This window comes from Myotis myotis, unplaced genomic scaffold (assembly GCF_014108235.1).
Source record: "Myotis myotis isolate mMyoMyo1 unplaced genomic scaffold, mMyoMyo1.p scaffold_m19_p_15, whole genome shotgun sequence".
NCBI classification, from domain to species: domain Eukaryota; kingdom Metazoa; phylum Chordata; class Mammalia; order Chiroptera; family Vespertilionidae; genus Myotis; species Myotis myotis.
The window spans coordinates 42,756,876-42,776,101 of record NW_023416319.1 but is presented as its reverse complement, the minus strand read 5'-3'; the positions used below and the strand labels follow the sequence as shown (position 1 = coordinate 42,776,101).

General features: G+C 35.0%; 1 protein-coding gene across 12 annotated transcripts in view; it reads left to right on the top strand.

Moving 5' to 3' along the window:
* Nucleotides 1–19,226, top strand: part of MICU1 (mitochondrial calcium uptake 1) — a 181,769-nt gene that overhangs the window by 58,721 nt on the left and 103,822 nt on the right. For 8 of the 12 annotated variants that reach the window (XR_004972226.1, XR_004972225.1, XM_036337031.1 and 5 more), the window contains exons 4-6: nucleotides 1,954–2,116; nucleotides 5,826–5,869; nucleotides 6,446–6,607. Coding sequence is in view for 10 of the 12 variants with exons in the window: in XM_036337031.1 (XP_036192924.1) it covers nucleotides 1,954–2,116; nucleotides 5,826–5,869; nucleotides 6,446–6,607 (369 nt within the window). In the remaining 2 variants the exon portion in view is untranslated. Of the gene's footprint in view, nucleotides 1–1,250; nucleotides 1,454–1,953; nucleotides 2,117–5,825; nucleotides 5,870–6,445; nucleotides 6,608–15,112; nucleotides 15,125–19,226 lie in introns of those variants that run through there. The other 4 variants (XM_036337037.1, XM_036337036.1, XM_036337041.1 and 1 more) reach the window with 3 other exon arrangements.

Sequence of the window (19,226 nt, the reverse complement as noted above, 5' to 3'; positions counted from 1 at the left end):
CAGTTTGTCTGTATGAAACTCTACCAATACAGGAATGCAAAAAGTGTATTACTTTCCTTGACCTATTGTTTCAAACTAAAACGACTTATTAATAATATTAAGCAGCATAATTTAGTGATATTGTAACAACCAAGGAGTCTGCCCTAGCTGGTTTGGCTCGGTGGATAGAGCGTCGGCCTGCGGACTGAAGGGTCCCGGGTTCGATTCCGGTCAGGGACATGTACCTTGGTTGTGGGCACATCCCCAGTGGGAGGGTGTGCAGGAGGCAGCTGATTGATGTTTCTCTCTCATCGATGTTTCTAACTCTCTGTCTCTCTCCCTTCCTCTCTGTGAAAAATCAATAAAATATATTTGAAAGAAAGAAAGAGAAAAAAACGACAACCAAGGAGTCTGATTTTCAGTCTGAAAATCATTAACTTTTAAGTTATCTTTCTACCTTTGTATATGATTGACTCAACTATTTTTGGTTCACAAAGCCATCTTTAGCAGTGGCTACAACTTATATCTTAAATATCACAAACTGATTATTTTTTGTTGTTACTCAGAAGAACAAATATATAGAGGGTCTAAAGAAAGTAGTTTATTCTGTGGCAAGTATTAGCCAGCAGATAGTTGTAGTATAACATAAAATGCGTTTGATTTAAGACTTTTGGCTAAGTCTTAAGGTCACTGAGGGGTCGAAAAGCTCCTTAGTGTGTTTGCCACATGCAAACTCTTTTTATAAAATCTCTGAAGTCAGTATTCAGATTTTTATGAAAATTAGCATTAGGAAGACTCTTGTCATGTATAGTTACAAATTAGCAGTCCTTTCTTAGTTGTTGAAAGCACATCTGGCAGTGGAATTAAGACCATTGTTAAACAGCTGCTGTCAGTGACCTCAAAGTGGCCATCTAGCCAGGACTGACAGTTATAGTAATGGCTGTGTTAATATGGCAAATTAAAAACATTAACAGTGTCTTTCTTAATGTTATGTATTGCTTTTTAGACATTGAACTGATGGGATTTTAGATCGTATCGCCTTGACACATTTTCTAACCAGTTATTTATAAGATTCTATTTATTGTTGACTATATCAACATATAAAATTCAGGTTTGAGAGAAATCTTTTCACCAAAGTACTGTGTATTTGGTATTTTGATGAAAGAGATTTCTCTCATACTAGAATTTGTAAAAAGAATGCTATGCAGAAGTTACAGTATTTTGTTTGTCCCATGCACAGAATGGGGGCTAGGATCCCAGATAAGGAAATGAGTTTTCATATTAACATTCTGATCTTTTAGCTAAATGTATACCTTATGTGATTTTGTTCCTATTCAGATATTTGCTTGTGCTCTTCCCAAGTCTGCTCTTTTCTAAGTATGCTATAAATAGAGGATCTCTGGCAGTTTGCTTAATTTTATAGAAAAAGTAGAAGTCTTATTGTTTGAGACCTGTTAATAACTGAGTTTCCATGGTATGTAACTTTATTTTTTGATGCTATCATTTTATGTACTTTGTATTTGAAAGACTATTAGTTGTTCAAAACTATGAAGTCCCAAGTATGTTTTGTTTTAGGATTCAGGAAATTTCATAGAAGTAAAACTGTAAAATCTATTCCTTTTTAAAAACTTGGTAATTAAGAACCTGTAGACTACCATATATATGGCATTATACCCCTGTTACTGAGATATTTTGAATTCTTGTATGACATTTTTCAATTTTGCTAACTTTGAATGATTTAAAAAATAAGAAAATTCTTCAAAAATTTCTAAACAGAAGTTACACAAGTATTGCCTCAAATAAGGTATGAAAGGTATATTGGAAGAAAGTGGTTCAAGCTTTTGAAATTCAAGTTTATTTCTAATATTTTAAATAGAAAAAAGTTATATAATTTAAAATTCCCTAAAAATAAGATAAAAAAATGCATGAAAATGAAAATTGCTTAATAATAATACCCTGGATTTGTAATTTTAGGTAATGGAATATGAGAATAGGATCAGAGCATATTCCACACCAGACAAAATCTTCCGATATTTTGCCACCTTGAAAGTAATCAGTGAGCATGGTGAATCTGAAGTGTTTATGACTCCACAAGATTTTGTGCGATCCATAACACCCAATGAAAAACAACCAGAACGTAAGTTGTTAATGTGAAAAATGAGGTTGTGATATTTCTTTTTGTTATATGCTACTTTGTTTCTTTCTGTGTATTCCCTAAACTTCATAGGTCCGTGCAATAATTATACTCACTGTGTAGCTATTATATGTCAGGCATCATGCTAGGCTTTGGGAGTACAAAAGAGGAGCCTATGGTCTAATGTGGCAATCCTCAGCCAGATTAAAGGATTGAGGAAGGTGTACTACTCCGGCTGAGGTTCATTGCCTGTAATGAGAACGTTCCTGAAGGCAGTGCATTACAATGTGACTGCTATCAAGTTGCTTGTTAGGGAGGGAGGCAGAAACAGTTATGAGAAACTTCAAGAATGTAGTGATTTGTTAAGGAACGATGGTGCTGTGGCAGTATAAACAAGGGGCACTTAGTTAAATCTGAAAGGTGGGAGAATGATTTCTAGAGAATGCATCTGAGTTTGGATAAAAGTCTATATAGGCATTGTACTTACTTCAGAGACATTAAATCAAGTATCTTAAATATGCTCAAAGAGTAGTGGAAAGGATGTCTCATATAGAGGAAACAGCCTAAACAAACAAGGTGTGAAGAAAGAAAATAGATGGCTTAACATTTTAAGTTAAATGTAACAATTTACAAATATATATGGGAAACATGGTGGGGGAAATGACAGAGTTGAGAGCTCTGTGAATTCCACTGATGCAACCATTAAGCTGCCAAAAATGGACAGAAGTAACTATAGTGGACCTCTGGAATCTAATAAAAAACTTACAGCAACCAGGGAGTGCTTAATGAAGAAAGAGGCTGCTAAATTTTGGTAAAAAAGTGTTGTGGCCTTTTGCTCCCTGAGGGACTAGCGCAAAGGCTTGCCCTTTCTTTCACTGACCTCAAGCTGGAGTGGTTTCCCACTTGTCATCCACTGAAAAAGCTTAAGACATATACTACCTGCAGCTCCCAGGCTGAGAGAGGGCAGATAGGACAAGCAGCAGACAGACTGACCAGCCTAGAGAAGCGGACACTGAGGAGGAAGACATTTCAGGGGAGAAGAGCTTTGAAGGGCGACTGCGTAGGGGAATCCAGAGTGCAGCATGCGTTCTCAGGGCCGACACGCACTTGGAAAGACCTGAGTGGGCTTTTTCCTCTTGTTGGTTTTTGGGCTCCCTGTAAGGAGGTGAAAGGTAAGGTAGAGTTGTTAAATTTCTAGCTAAATATCAAAGGAGAGCCCCACCTCAGAGCCAGTCTGCATATAGTGGAAGAGTTAGGGGGCTTTTTGTTTTGCCTCCAACATTTAAGGAATTCTCTATCAGGTCACTTACTGACTGCTTAGATAGAAAAGAAACTTCAATGGTGACACATGATAAGGAATGCAGTCTTTGCAAAAATAATTTGCAAAGTGATGGCATGAGTTACAACACCAAATCCTGGGATGCAGGAAGAATTTTATTTCTTGAATTACCACATTATAATATTAAAAATATCCAATTTTAAATTTTAAAAAATTACATGACAGTCCAGTGATCAGGAATATATGACCCATTACCAGAAAAAAAAATTTTAAAGGAAACATCCCATGAGAAAGCCTAGGTAGGCATTGCACTTACTTTACAAAGACTTTAAATCAATTATCTTAAATATGCTCAAAGAGCAAGAGAAAACCATAGGTAAAGAACTGTAGGAAACAGGGAGATAGTGTATTGATAAAAAGAGACTACCCATAAAGAAATAGAAAATTTTAAAAGGAACTAAATAGAAATTCTTTATCTAAAAAGTACAGTAGCTGAAATTTAAAAAATCTCTAGAAGAGTTCAATATCAAATATGAGCAGGCAGATAAAAAAAATCAGAGAACTTGAAGATACATCAATTCATATTGTCATGTCTGAGGAACAGAAAATAAAAAGTATGAATAAAAATGAACAGAGCCTTGTGGAACACCATCAAGTGTAATAACATACACAGCTTCAAGTGCGACAACATATGCATAATGTTGCTAAGACATTTCCAGATGATCGAAAGCTGAGGGAGTTTGTTATTAATAGGCCTTCCCTTCAGGAAATACCAAATGGAGTCCTTTAGTCTGAAATGAAAGGATACTAGACAGTAGCTCAAAGCCATACAGAGAAGTTAAAGGTGTGGTTCCGGTTAAGATAGCAGATTAGGTAAACACTGTGCTCACCTCATCCCACAAGCACATCAGAGTTATAGCTAAAATATAGAACAAGCATCACTGAGAACCACCTGAAGTCTAGCTGAACAGAATTCCTATAACTAAGGATATACAGAAGAAGCTGTTTGAAACTGGTAGGAGGGATGGAGATGCAGACCAGGCTGGTGCCACACCCATGTGTGGCTGTTAAAAATTGGGAGAGATATCTTGGCTGCAGAGTTCCACCCTGAGGAGCAAGGGCTCCCAGCCCCACACCATGAAAAGATAAAACGAAGCATGTTCTTTGTTACTGTGTAATCTTTTTGAACATCTGTGAGGTTCAGATTAGATTTGTTTTTAAATGTTTCCTGCCTTATCTTTTGCAGTCAGTGGTTCATTTTGTTATGGTGGGTGTCTAGAAACTGAAGCACATCTATAATAATAAAAGTGTAATATGCTAATTAGACCAGACGTCCTTCTGGACAACCTTCCAGACGAAGCCACAGTGGCAGGGGCCGAGACAGAAGTGGCTGCCGTGGCGGGTGGGCGGGGGCAGAGGCAGCCATGGCAGTGGCAGGGCCGAGCCCCTTGTATAAATTTTGTGCATCGGGCCTCTAGTTTTAGATAAGGAGAATGTATAACCAAATGTGTGGAAGCGAAAGTACAAAAAGCTTCCTCTGGGAGGGATGATAATCAAATCATTGTTGTACTCTGGACATAGGAAGATAAGTTCTGAGCTAGAATGAATACTGTAAGAACTGAAAGAAAAGAACTAAGTAATTATGCAAGAAAAAGTAAGCATAATTGGGAACCGACTTCTAAACCCTCTAAAAACTTCCATCGCACCCTCTTATTGGGCTAATTTTATGCTCCCTTGTAATGTTAATTATTATGTGCATATGTCTTTCTAAATTTTATATTCATTTGTTAATAGACATTTATTGATCAAGCACTATTCCTGAGGTAAAGAAAGAAGCAGGCAAAGACAAAAAAATGCCTGCCCTCAAGGGCACTTAATATATTTACTTATATCTTTCACAGTGCTTAGAATTCAATGCTAGGTATTCCCAGGGTAAATATTTATTATTTATCCCAGTTTTAAAAGGTAATATTAAGATGGTCTATTTGTATCTGATTATATGTGTTACAAAAATTCCTTTTGATATTAAACTTATCTTTCTTTAACTTGATCCAAAAGAAGTATTATGTATTCAGATTAATCTAATGTCTCTTAGTTTAGAGGTAATTAGTACTTTGATGTAATGAAAAGAGTACCACCCTGGGAAGAGTCCTGGATTCTAGTTTGGCTCTGCTGTTGAATAGGTTTGCACATGAACTTTTACCCTTTTTATCCTCTCAGAGCCTCAGTTCTCATATATAAAGTAAAACATTGGTATCTTATGGCAGTTACACTTTGAGTCTGAAAGTGGGACAAAATTTTCATTCTTGTTACCTTGGAATAATATTGTAGCTAAATTATCTAGTACATTTAATTGAATGATTGGAAACAAAACTGAGAGCTGTCATTTCATGTTTCATTTGAGTTGATTGAATTGTTTTTTCTCTTTTACAGACTTGGGCCTGGATCAATATATAATAAAACGCTTTGATGGAAAGGTGAGCAAACTATGGCACGTGTATATCTTGTTTACTAATAATATTTTAAAGTTCCTCCAGTATTTGTGAGAGATTTCTGAATACATGTTTATCTTATCAAAAAAGAGTGTTGCTTAGGTTGGGAGGCCTGTAAGTGCCTTCAGATGCTTCTACAGGAAGAGCCAAACAGAAGTTTCTTCTATCTTTATCCACACAGGTAACACTCGTGGACTGCCTGCTGTTTATATTAAGGCATAATTCAATGTATGTTGACATTTGAGCTTTAATTCAAAAGCCACAAAAGTTAACAAGCTCCCCAATATTGCATTTGTTTTAGAAACACCTATCTGATTTGACCTTCTTCAGACTATGCTAGTATATAGCAGTAACTTAAGAAAATTAGGGAAGTCCTTCCTAGTGCTTTTATAATAGTTATGAAGACCCCAAATTTACATATGTTTGCATTATACTTACTTTTAATTCTTTATTTTATGCCTGGAACAAATCATTCATAATAAATCATTCTTAAGTATAGAAAATGAAAATTTTAATTTTATTATCTCAAAGCAGTTAGTTAAACATGTTTTTCCCTTTCAGGCTGAATTCTACAAAAAGAGAAAGAACGTATTACACAGGGTCAGAAAGAAAAGTAAAAGGTCAATTTTAAAGAGGAGGAAGAAAGAAGAAAGAGCCAGGAGTGGTTCTACAAAGCCTAAAGTGAAGGAGATCAGGAGGCAAATCATGCAGTGGCTGGAAAAGGCAGGATCACAAAAGAGGGTCTAGATGGGTAGAGGTCAGGGTTAGTAGAAACTGATCTTGCAGGAAGGTGTCCTTCCTGCTTCATTATGTAAACTCCACATACTGGTAAGGTGAAGATATAAGTGCTAAGGTCTTTTGTGGAAATAATGAGTGGCTGACTTAAGAGTTGAGAGAGCTCAGCCAACGCTTCCAGCCTAAAAATTACCTTTCCTATTCAGGTGGCACAGTGCCTCCATCTGTGAGTATCTTCTTTTTAAAGTCACATAATCTAAGAGAAACAGTGATTAAAAAAAAAAAAAAGGCATTGAACTTGATGTTAGGAGACCTAGGTTCAGAATCTAGCTCTGCTTTGTGACAGCCACATCTTCCCCTGAACCTTGGTGTCTGCTTTATGTATGATAAAGTACCGTATCCATATTAGCGGTTATTTGCAGACACTGATGTCACGGTCTGATTTCAGAGTCTCTGGCAAGTTGGGCCCCTGGCTTTTCTGTTTTTGTGTCACTCAGAGTCCAACATATGCCTGGCACACAGGAGGTAACCAGTAAATGTTTGATGACTTGGGAAAAATCAACTGGCCAATGCATATTTCTTGGAGGTATGACTCACTTAGTCAGTGATATCTTAAAGCAAAATCAATTTAACAGATCACTCGTTTGGTCATTGAAAGAATCCAGAGTAGCATGAGAATTCAATTCTCTATTGTATATATGTAAACCTGAAAACATGCAAGGAAGTTGAATATGTGCAACTTGAACAGTAAATTTATGAATTATCTTTTATTTCAGATGAAGCTAAGAAAGTAGCTTTGGTACTGTTTTTTAAGACTTAATTATAATGAGTGCAAAATTTATTGTTTAATAACTTTAGAGGTTTTTCCAGGGATTTTTGCATGTATAAAACCTTTGCTTAATAATTATAAGGATCAACACTTATTTAGCTATCAGTCTTCTTATTTATTTTCCTTTGTATCTTCATGACTCTTTTATTGTCTCAATCAGGAAATCTTAATTCTTAAGTAGCAGTTTCTAGAGTATATAAATCCTAAAACAAATATTGAATTTTTGAAAAAAACACACAAAAAAACAGATATGTGTGGTAATTATAGTAAATTTCATACATGATATGGCTAGAAATTTAGTAGAAACCTAACATCCTAGAGGAATTTCCTTTTAAACTTGCTTAGATGTTTAAATGGATCATTTTCTCTTTTTTTATTTTTTAACTTGGAAGATAAACTAATTATGAACTGCTTAGAGAAAGAATATTAACTCTCATTCTCTTATTCCCCATTGTTTTAACTTTTGACCAGTAAGAAGCACTAACTTATTTTATTGCCTTCTAATTGAATTGCACTTTAGCCTTTTTGTCATTGAAAGCAGGCAAATGTAGAAATAGTATTATTTTCCTTGGGTCTTTTCTCATTTATACTTGAATTTCGTACAATTTCCAAAAGCAAAGTAGAAAAGAATGGTTCAACTGATACAAATAATTGGATAGTTATTTCTTTCTTTATACCTATCCTCTTTTCTCCTATTCCGTTTGACTAAAAGTAAATAGAATTGCCTTAAGGTATAAATAAAACATTCTGATTTCAAATGATAGCCATTGAAAGTGAATTTGATAAAGTGGCTTTTGAATTTTGGGAAGGATTATTTTCCAGAGCCCATCACTACCTTATGTTAATGTACCCTTACTCTAAGGATATTGGCAATTTCCTTTGTACAAAGTCATGAAATACATTATTATTGGCACTTGCATCATTTATGCATTTCAAAATTATCCAACACAGGCTATATATAAAGAAGCTATAGTCAATGGCCTTTAGTTTTAAGAATATATTTGTAGATAAGTGATATTTTTTAAATATTCAGACTAGGTTTAAAAGGTTAAAAATCTCAAACCTGGAAAGAGTTCATATTTTATTAAAGAATATTTTGAAATCATTATAAATAGCATATCAACATCATTATGCAGATGGTATACTATAATATATGGTCTGGCTTTTGTTTTGTTTAGATTTTTTTTTTAATTAAATCTTTATTGTTCAGATTATTACATTTGTTCCTCTTTTTTCCCCCCATAACTGCCCTCCTCCCAGTTCCCACCCCACCCTCCACCCTCACTCCCCACCCACTGTCCTCATCCATAGGTGCACGATTTTTGTCCAGTCTCTTTCCGAATCTCCCACACCCCTTCCCCCCACAAGAATAGTCAGTCCATTCCCTTTCTATGTCCCTGATTCTATTATGATCATCAGATTATTTATTCACTTGATTCTTAGATTCACTTGTTGATAGATGCATGTTTGTTGTTCATAATTTGTATCTTTACCTTTTTCTTCCTCTTCCTCTTCTTAAAGGATACCTTTCAGCATTTCATATAATACTGGTTTGGTGGTGATGAACTCCTTTAGCTTTTCCTTATCTGTGAAGCTCTTTATCTGACCTTCAGTTCTGAATGATAGCTTTGCTGGATAAAGTAATCTTGGTTGTAGGTTCTTGGTATTCATCACTTTGAATATTTCTTGCCATTCCCTTCTGGCCTGCAAAGTTTCTGTTGAGAAGTCAGCTGACAGTTGTATGGGTATTCCCTTGTAAGTAACTGAGTTTCTTTCTCTTGCTGCTTTTAAGATTCTCTATTTGTCTTTTGCTCTTGGCATTTTAATTATGATGTGTCTTGGTGTGGTCCTCTTTGGATTCCTTTTGTTTGGGGTTCTCTGCGCTTCCTGGACCTGTAAGTCTATTTCTTTCACCAGGTGGAGGAAGTTTTCTGTCATTATTTCTTCAAATAGGTTTTCAATATCTTGCTCTCTCTCATCTTCTGGCACCCCTATAATTCTGATGTTGGTACGCTTGAAGTTGTCCCAGAGGCTCCTTACACTATCTTCGTATTTTCGGATTCTTTTTTCATTTTGCTTTTCTGGTTGGGTGTTTTTTGCTTATTCGCATTTCAAGTCTTTGCCTTGATTCTTGCGCTCCTCTGGTCTGCTGTTGGGAGTCTGTATAGTATTCGTTATTTCAGTCCATGTATGCTTAATTTCTAGTTGGTTCTTTATCATAACATCGAGGGTCTCCTTACATTTCTTGAGGATCTCACTACATTTATCGACAGCTTCTAGACAGTTCTTAAGAGACCTTAAAAGTGTGGTTCTGAACTCAATATCCTCCATTGACAGTTTTGTCCTGTTTCTTTGTCTCCGCATTTTTTATGCTTTCTTGGTGCACCCCCTAGTGGTCTTTGTGCGCAGTCTTGTTGTAGTTAAGCCTTGATTGTTGTCGGCAATACCGGGGGTGATTTGACCTCCAGGCTAACTGGCTATGAGAGTCCGCTGTGTCTGCAGTGGGAGAGCTTCTGTGCTGGATCTCTAGGGCAGTGCTAATCTAGCCTTTGCCTGAGGCTATCCGGCAAATGGCTCTGTGCAGGGTTTGGGCGGGGCGGGTCCCCGCTGATCTACAGGGCGGGCCAGAGCGAGCAGCTATGGCTGCTCTCAGTTCTGTCCCTAGGGGCTCTGCCTCACAGAGTCCCAGAAACCGCTGCAAACCTCGGAGAGAAAGCTGCCTTCGAGTTCCGACCGAAGCCAGACAATCCCGCTTCTCCCGTTTGAGTCTGGGTCCCTAGAGACTCGCCCGGATCTGGAGCTCAGAGTCTGAAACTCCCTCCTGATTGAAAACAACAACCACACCCTCCGCCGCCAGCCCGCTCTGCGCGCACTCCGCACCTGAGTATTTCACTTCAGCACTGCGCCTCCTCTGAGTCTGGGTATGATATTCTCTTTCCTCCTAGTTGTAGAATTTCCACTCAGCCAGCCTTCCTGTGGTTCTGGATGATGTCCGTTCCGTCTTTTAGTTGTTTTTTGAAGTGGTTGTTCGAGGCAGCAATCTCTGGCGTTAACTTATGCCGCCATCTTGGTTTCTCCCTTGTTTAGATTTTTTAAAAAACCCTTCTCCCCCAGCAATGCACAATGTTCATACATTTTACTTTTGTTAATGCATTTATTTCATGAATTTTGAATTATTTCTTTAATGAAAACTATTTTTTCTGGGTTTAATTTTTATCATCTAATAATTGGCCTATGAAACAAAGTATAATTTCTAAATGGAGCCTTTATATTATGTAATTATCAAATATTTCTCTCATGTAATCATTTAGTAGTTCTTTTATTCGTGTGGCTTATACCCTCCCTTTTCCAGGTTCTCTTACCTCTCCTTTTTTCTCAGCATACCAAATATGGAAATTATGTTTTGTATTTTCTGTTTCTATTGCATGTGAAAGATAACTCTTCATATCAGATACCACCATGTTTTTTTGTTGTTTGCTTTAAGTTACAGTAGGAAACTTCACCATCTAGGCAAAATTGTTTCTTTAGCTAAGAATACCAATATTCCAGGGTTTTAATGTAATCCTCTTCTCTCATCTAAAAACATTAAAGTTCACCCTCTTTTTTTCAGGTAACAAGTAATTGCTCATTAAAACTAATTGCCCATTATCGTTCCACCTTGTATTTCTTTTTCAGAAAGTATATTTTTTATTCTTTCCTCCTTATCAAGTTCCCTTTTACCCCAGCTCTCCTGAACATTGCAGAAATGATGCCTCCAGATTGAGATTATTTAATACTAGAGGCCCGATGCACAATGATTCGTGCAAGAATGGCCTTCCTTCCCCTGGCTGTTGGCACTGCCTTCACTCCAGTTGGAGCCGCCTTTCTACCTTTCATGCTGCTGAGAGGCCCGGAGCAGCTGGGGCGGTGCGGAACACCTGCGTCATCACCATGGTGACGATGCAAGCATCCCACCCTGTCCCCGGCTACTCAGTGCCTGTGTATGCAAATTAACCCACTATCTTTGTTGGGTTAATTTGCATACCCACTCCTGATTGGCTGGTGGGTGTCGCGAAGGTACAGTCAGTTTGCATCTTTCTCTTTTATTAGTGTAGATTTGTAATTACAGCCCCCTTAGAATCTCTCTAATTTGGAAGAATTAACGAGTGTTTTATTTCTATCTTCTTTGTGATATATACTAGAATATTTGTTCACATGGAATAGGAAAACTCTTTATATCAAATTAAAATAAAAATTGTCCACATTTAGGTAAAAGAAATAAAAGTATGGTTAAAGTCTACAAAGGGAAATACTGATTACGGTGTTTATAATAGAAAAGATAATTAGCAGAAAAAAGATGGGAGCCATAGTTAAAAATCAAAGTTTTAATATAACTGAATGCTTTTAATTGCTTACTAGGTAAAAGTTATTTTTGAAATGTTAATAAATGAACTTTAAAATGCCATTCCCTTTAGGGGTAAGTCTTGATTCCTGGAGGGAAGTGTGGGCACACATTTTCCTCTTAGTTCTTTACTCAAGTTGTGATTATTTGCTTCATATCACAGATAAAATATGAGTCTGGAATAAGTCAAGTATAGTATTTCTCCTTGACACATATAGTAAGTTATATAAGGGATTTCCTGTCTTCTAAGAGTGAAAACTATTGCAGATCAAGAAAATTTAAATTTGGAGAGAGTAGACTGAAATTCTCATGAGACAAAATTTGATAAATCTTTACCTTTATTTGAACTGCTGCTCAACTTTATATAGCAGGTTATGATGTTCTTACGAATTCTGAAGTGTTAATTAGCTCTCTCTCTCTCTCTCTCTCTCACCTTCCAGAGACTTTAAATCAGCCAACTCTAAATTCTAGATGAATTGATATATTTTTTCCAGTTTTCCTATTGCTCATTCTGAATAGGCAGAATTTTATTGTTTTCGCTCCCATGTTTTTTTGATCCATGTTTTCATTTGCCCATCAATCCCACTCTATTTGTGTTCTCTTCCTTTTATAATAGGGACATTAAAAAAACTGTAACAGATTTCAAGAGAATGGATAAAGTACTTCAATTCCTTGAAGTCTGAAGTTCTCCACAATTATTTCATAGTCACGTATTATTTTAGGGGTAATAATTTAGCCCTTTTAAAAAACACCATTAACCTCTTCACTCATTGCTGTCAGTGTTTAATTTTTCCAGTTTAGAGTAATCTCTAAATGACAATGCTTGACTCTCTTTATCTCTTGAGATAATTATTACCAATAATAAATATGAAAAAGAATAGTTAGGGCTTTTTGAGTGCTTAGTATGTGCCACACACTGTTCTAAGTGCTTACATGTAATAACTCACTTAATCTACACAACTATTTTTTAAGGTGGCTTACTATTTTTATTATCATTTTACAAATAAAAAATTAAAGTACAGAAAAGTTAAGTAACTTAACCCTTTAAAAAAAAAATAAGATCATACAGCTAGTAAGGAGTAGAGCCAGAATTCCAAACTAGTAGTCTGGCTCCAAAATTCACCATCTTAAGCACTATGCCCTGCCATCTTTCATACACCTAAGCTATTTGTTTATATAATCTATTCGTAAATAGAAATATCTCTTATCAGATAATCACTTTACTACCTTAATGCTGTTTGGGCAAAAAACAAAACTTATTCTTTTACCTTCTTTTCCTAAGACTGCTAAAATTAATTTTTCTGCTTTGATAAAGTACCGTTGGAAACCCATAATTACTCTGAAAAATCAGTGTTTCATTTTAATGAAAGAAAATAAGATGTATACAATTTTTAATAGCTAAATGTAGAAATCAGAATTTCAACTTTACTGTTATTTTGTTATTTGCTCCATTATTTTCTCATATGCCACAAACACCAATTGGAATTTGAAAAATGCTTTTTGTTCTTTTTTTTTTTTTAATATTACTAAAGCCATCTCTCTTAAGTAACACTGTCATCTGTATTTGAAAAATTGGGTCTTGGCTCATTGTAATCAAGATGGTAGAGAGAATAATGTTTTATCGGTGTTCAGACAAGCAGAAGTTTAGAAGGTAATTAGATTAACAGTGAATGCAGAAACTGACTCAGCATTTCAAAAAATCCTTTGGTACCTGCTGCAATTTTCTCTTTTATTTTTAGTCTCAGATTTTTTTCCTCTTCCTCTTTATCATCCAAGGTCTTTAAATTATTTTAAAACAGTTTCTCATTTTTGTCTCTACTTACAAATTAGCAATTGTAGTTTTTTTGTTTACACCACAGCCCTAAGAAAATCTGGCTTTGGTGTCTGAAATATTTTCCAAGGGATTTCCATTTTGAGAATCTCAGTATTTACTAAATGTAAATGAAAAATACTTTATGGAATGCTGAACTTAATGCATAATAAATAGCACAGGGTGAAAACAGTGTGACTTTGGATATAGACCATCCTGTGTTCAAATATGGACTCTGCCACATAATTGATGGGTAACCTTCAGCAAGAGACCACTTACTACTCACCCTCTCTCAGTGCCGGTTACCTTCTCACTAAAATCAGGACAATGGATGAAGTATCTGGCTCTACAAATTATAGCTACTTTGCATGACTTTGAGCAATTTATGAATGGAATATATATATAAAATCTTCTTTCTTGGTTTGTATGAAATGCTACAGAATAGCATACCCTGTGCATAATTACTCTCTCCGTGGTTCTTTCCTTCCCAGTTAGATCAGGTATAAAAAACCTACTTGTGTTATCTCTGTAATGACCAGTTGGCTGGGATTAAATATTTAGTCCATGAACTGGAGAGACCTCTAGTTTGATTTCTCATATCTGAACTGTCCTGTGTTTACAGTGATTCATCCTACCCCTGTCATACCAAACCTAGCCTTAAGCTTGTAAATTGCTAAAACCAATATTTTTTTAGTCAAGAATTTTTTTTTTTTATGCTACTAAGCTTGGTTTAAGAAGTATGATAAGTTCAGGTCAAATTTTATTTCACAGCCAGTAAAGCTTATGTATTGAAAAAAAATATTTTAAATTATTTGATATTTGAAGATATTTTGGAATGGTACTCAGCTGAATTAGCTAACCTAGACTGCTTCATCAAATCTTCAAGATGGCATATGAATAGTACTTTATTTAATGCAACATAATTTGCAGGAGATCTGAACTGATCCTTAGGGTAATTACTAATTCTCTGAACTTATTTGAGTTTGGTTGCCTGTATGTTAATATGGTTGGGTGGTAAAGCAATGAATTTGCCATGAAGTTCAAAAATATTATATCCATAAGGTTATAGTGAGACATCCAAATGGAAAACCTTAAAGAAATGGTTTGACTACCCATGGAAAAAAAAAAGAAGTGTTTGTTTTCCCTTTTCTTTAAGATACAGGTAATTATTTATGTGTTTTCTTTTTATAGTAATATGAAGTTTTTCTGCAATTGTATGTTTCACTTTCGGGAGGATAGATTAAGTTATTGTGGTTTTTGCTTTTTGTTTTATTGTACCTAGCAGATTACATGTAAAATGTATCTATTTGGTCCTCATTTTCTATTTCCAGGTGTTCAGTGATTTTATTGCAGATCTTAATTGGTCCTTTATATGTTATATTTTGTGATATTTATATATATATTCAAAATGGGAGTTTGCTCATATAATCAAGCAATGTCAATTTTTTTTTCTTTTTCTCATCTTCTGATCAGGATTTCTGGCAGGTACTGACAGCATGTGCTTTAACTTAGTTAATGTTCCAAACCTGTAGTAATGCTTCAGGGACAAAGGTTCAGTTCGGTGCATGCTCATGTCCTTTCCCTGCTCCCTTCAGAGAATAATTTCATTGCTGTCACTTTAAATTTATGTACTTTTTCTTTAATATGACTGTTCAAACACTATACAAGTCCTTGAGACTATAGTACCTACTATAATTTAAAAGGAAGTGGTTTTTCATTTATTTTTATAAGATTATTTACATTTATTGTAATAAACTTTATAAAGTTCATTCCACAGTGTGTACTTACAACTAAAAACTATAACATCACTCAAAATAATCACAACTTCATAAAGCCATAAAAAAAAAACCAACCAAGATAGGAAAATTTGGCTAGTCCATTTTAAAAGGAAGTTTTAACCTTACTAGGATGTATCACACAAAAGGTCAACAAACTATTTTAATCACTATATTACATGAGGATTATTCAGTATATTGGATCATTTAAATAATCTTAGTTGGGATGTCATGCTCCTAATTGAACTGTAACAGTAACTTCAAGTGAAAAATTAATAGTTTTTTCTTTTAAAATTTCTTACATAATAAATATAGATAAACCGTTGCTTAGTTGCACTTTGCTCAAAATGGCTTCAGGGGAAACAGAACATTTAAAAGACTTTATTATCTTGTTGTTGTTTTTTAAACTAAACAACTTTAACTTGTAAAAGCTAGAAAATATATGGAGAAAACCATGAAAAAAGAATATATAGATTGTAGGCTGATATAAGAGAATTTCAAGGACGTGTAAGAAGTACTTTTTAAACTGATCTTTGAAGGTTTAGACTCTTTATAGCTTATATTCATTTTTAAAAAACATTACTCTTGCATTTCTTAATAAAAATATAAACTAAACTGAATTAGAGTATCTTTTGGTTTAAAACAATGATATAATTAATGAAGATCACAGGATACTCTTTATTTTTATAGAACATTTTTATGTGCTTCCTTATTTTTAAAATGGGATATATTTTTAGTAGTCCCATTACCAAATATCAAACCAGTCATCCCATCATTAATGAATGTATTGTCTTATCTTTGCCTTTAACTGCATTGTGAAACAAACCAACAAATACTTGCATAATTATGTCAAAAAATGTATTAGTAATCCCAGAGAGTCTATTTTAGAATAGCTATGCACAACCATAGTGCTACAGAGCATAAATCAGATGGGATGCTAACCTGTGACTGAGGGAAATGACTTCCTGTTCTCTAAGTCAGTACAACGGTTTGTAGAAGCAGCTAACAACTTGATAATTGTATGGTTTAAGGCAGCCGTGGGCAAACTACTGCCCGCGGGCCGGCAGGTTTGAAATGAATAAAACTAAAAAAAAAAAAAGACCGTACCCTTTTATGTAATGATGTTTACTTTGAATTTATATTAGTTCACACAAACACTCCATCCATGCTTTTGTTCCGGCCCTCCGGTCCAGTTTAAGAACCCATTGTGGCCTCGAGTCAAAAAGTTTGCCCACCCCTGGAAGGCGTTAAGAGTTAAAATGACTCGCTTCAGATAGATGTCCTTCCTAGAAAGTTAGAAGAGAGAAGAGATAGGTGCTTCGAAGTCTGGAATCTATAGCATTAAGTAGTCAGCCACCATAGATGACAAAAGAGCACCAGTCTTCCTTAAACTTTGACTATTGAAAGTAATATTCTTTGTTGATCAAGGATTTAAAATCAAGTGTTACTGTATTCTTAAGGATATCTTATTAGTAAGCTTTATGTATTAAAAATAATGAACTTTTTTTCTTAGAATTGGTTGTGGGGGAATTGTTTATCTCTGTCGGGTTCTATAAATATCACTCATTTTGGTGACACTGGTATAAATCCTTTAAACTTCCAAAGGTAATGAGCAGCCACCTCATAGAAGAGGGCTTTCTTGCTTGCTTCCTTACAGGGATTTGTCCTTTGCATGCTAAGTCCCAATTGCCTGTGGGAAGGCTGGATTCTTTTTGTTTTCCAGTTAGCATAGAGTGCATCTTCAGATGCAGCTTATGAATAGTATCAAATACTTACTGTATTGCTGCAAGGAGTATGCATAATGTCTCTTTCCAGTCTCTGAGTTCTACCACTAACTTAAGTCTGTTGTTTAACCCATGTGTTTGATTATTCAGGTTGAAAAAAGGAACAATATAATCATCAAGGGCTCCCAAGTAGGGTATAATTTATTTAGTTGCCCCAAATATTCAGACTTCTTTTCTGATGTTTTTTTATTACATTTTAATTTTATATTCTATTGTGTTTGAATTTGGGGTCAGCTTAACCCATTTAACTTATCATTATTGATTTGAAAATATGAACATGACCATTGCATTTCTAACACCTTCATACTTAGTTATTTGTCATGAAACAAGATTTGAAATTCACTTTGACTTGAGAGGACTTGGTTCCAAGCTAACTTACTTTTTCTTATTTTAGCAGAAATACTGTAGCATGTTTTAAACTTAAACGAAGTTCTATGAAAACTACTCAAAGCAATTTATCCTATTCTGGTACAAATGGGTTCTCAGCCTAAACATCCACTGCTGTGCTTTGGTTGCAGAGAGTGTGTGAGGAGAGTTCTTGCTTTGCATATTTGTCTTTGCCATGATGCATTTTTAAAAGTTTTAAATTTAAATCAAAAGCTTCTCCAATTACAAGTTAATCTAAGATTTGTTAATGAAGAAGAGTATAAAGAGCCATTACATTCTTAAACTGATACTCATTGTGAAAATGATTAGAATATACATTTGAACAAGTCAAGGCATAAAAATATGTGTACCTACATCATTAGCTAGACTGTTTTTAAGATAACCGAGCTGATACAAGTTAAGCCCCAAAGTTAATATTTTACAATAGTGAACTGTGTTTTGCTCCAAAAATATGCAGTGCCCATTAACAATTTCAGAAATTGCAAACAATGTAGAAACCTGGTACGTTTCTTTGTATTTGATACACTATAACATGTAACGTTTCATGGAATGGGTTCAGGAGTCAGACCATGATCTGTCCTGCCACTTCATAGCATTGTCACCTTGGGCTACTTATTTAACTTCTCTAAGCCTCAGTTTTCTAATCTGTAAAGTGCTGATCGTGTCACTTACCTCATAGAATTGCAGTGAGGACTGCACAGTACCTGACATAGAAATGCAAACTATAATTTTTAAATTCTTGATATATCTTAAAGGTCAGTAGTGTTCAAGGGATACCTATAAATGTTTGATTGCAAAATGATTTAGAAATCGTCAAATAAAGGTTTTCCTCGGGGACAGTAGTTACTAGAACAGTGTCAATCAAGGGTGTGAATGGTGATCCTCAGAGTGAAACTTTTGTATTTTTATTCTTATGATGCATTTTTATAATATTTTTCCAAATGGGAGAAGATGAAATACTATATTAACATATTTTTCAAAACTGGTACTGAGATTGTTTTTACATGAAGTGATAGGGAAGCCTTTTGTAAACCATGTGACTAAAACCATGACTGCTGCTGAGTTCAGGACAGTTCTTTTCCGCACTGATTGATTTGAGTGACCAAAGTTCAAAATTAATTTTTAGATGCAGGTAACAAATGATCAATAATGGTAAAACATCAATTCTTTCATCCAGAGAAAGAATGTGCACACTTTGAAGCAAGTATGCAGGTTTAATGTGGTAGAATTGGTGATTTTCTCCTTCAAGGGCTTTAATAATACCTCATCAGATGCTGAGACCTGAAATAAATCACTTCAATAAAGTTGTATCATTTCCTTGAAGTTAATGCTGTTCCAGTGGACTTTCGAATTTTTATCATTGCTTTAATCAAGTCTTCTGTCACTGTTTTTTTTAAAGCATCTTCATTTGTATTCATTTTTTTCTACAGCCATGTAGGTAATGAAATAGAAAAGCATTTGCATTCTAGGTATTTGGAATAGTGCTCAGAGCTATTAGTGGTTATAATTGGGACTGAAAAGAGAATGGCTTTCTGGCAGAGTGAAGTTTACAGTATCTTAAGCATTCACCTTCCACACTTTGTTGCACAGTAATTTATGTTTGTTGCTAAAGCAATATTATCTCTGAAAAGATTGGAAACT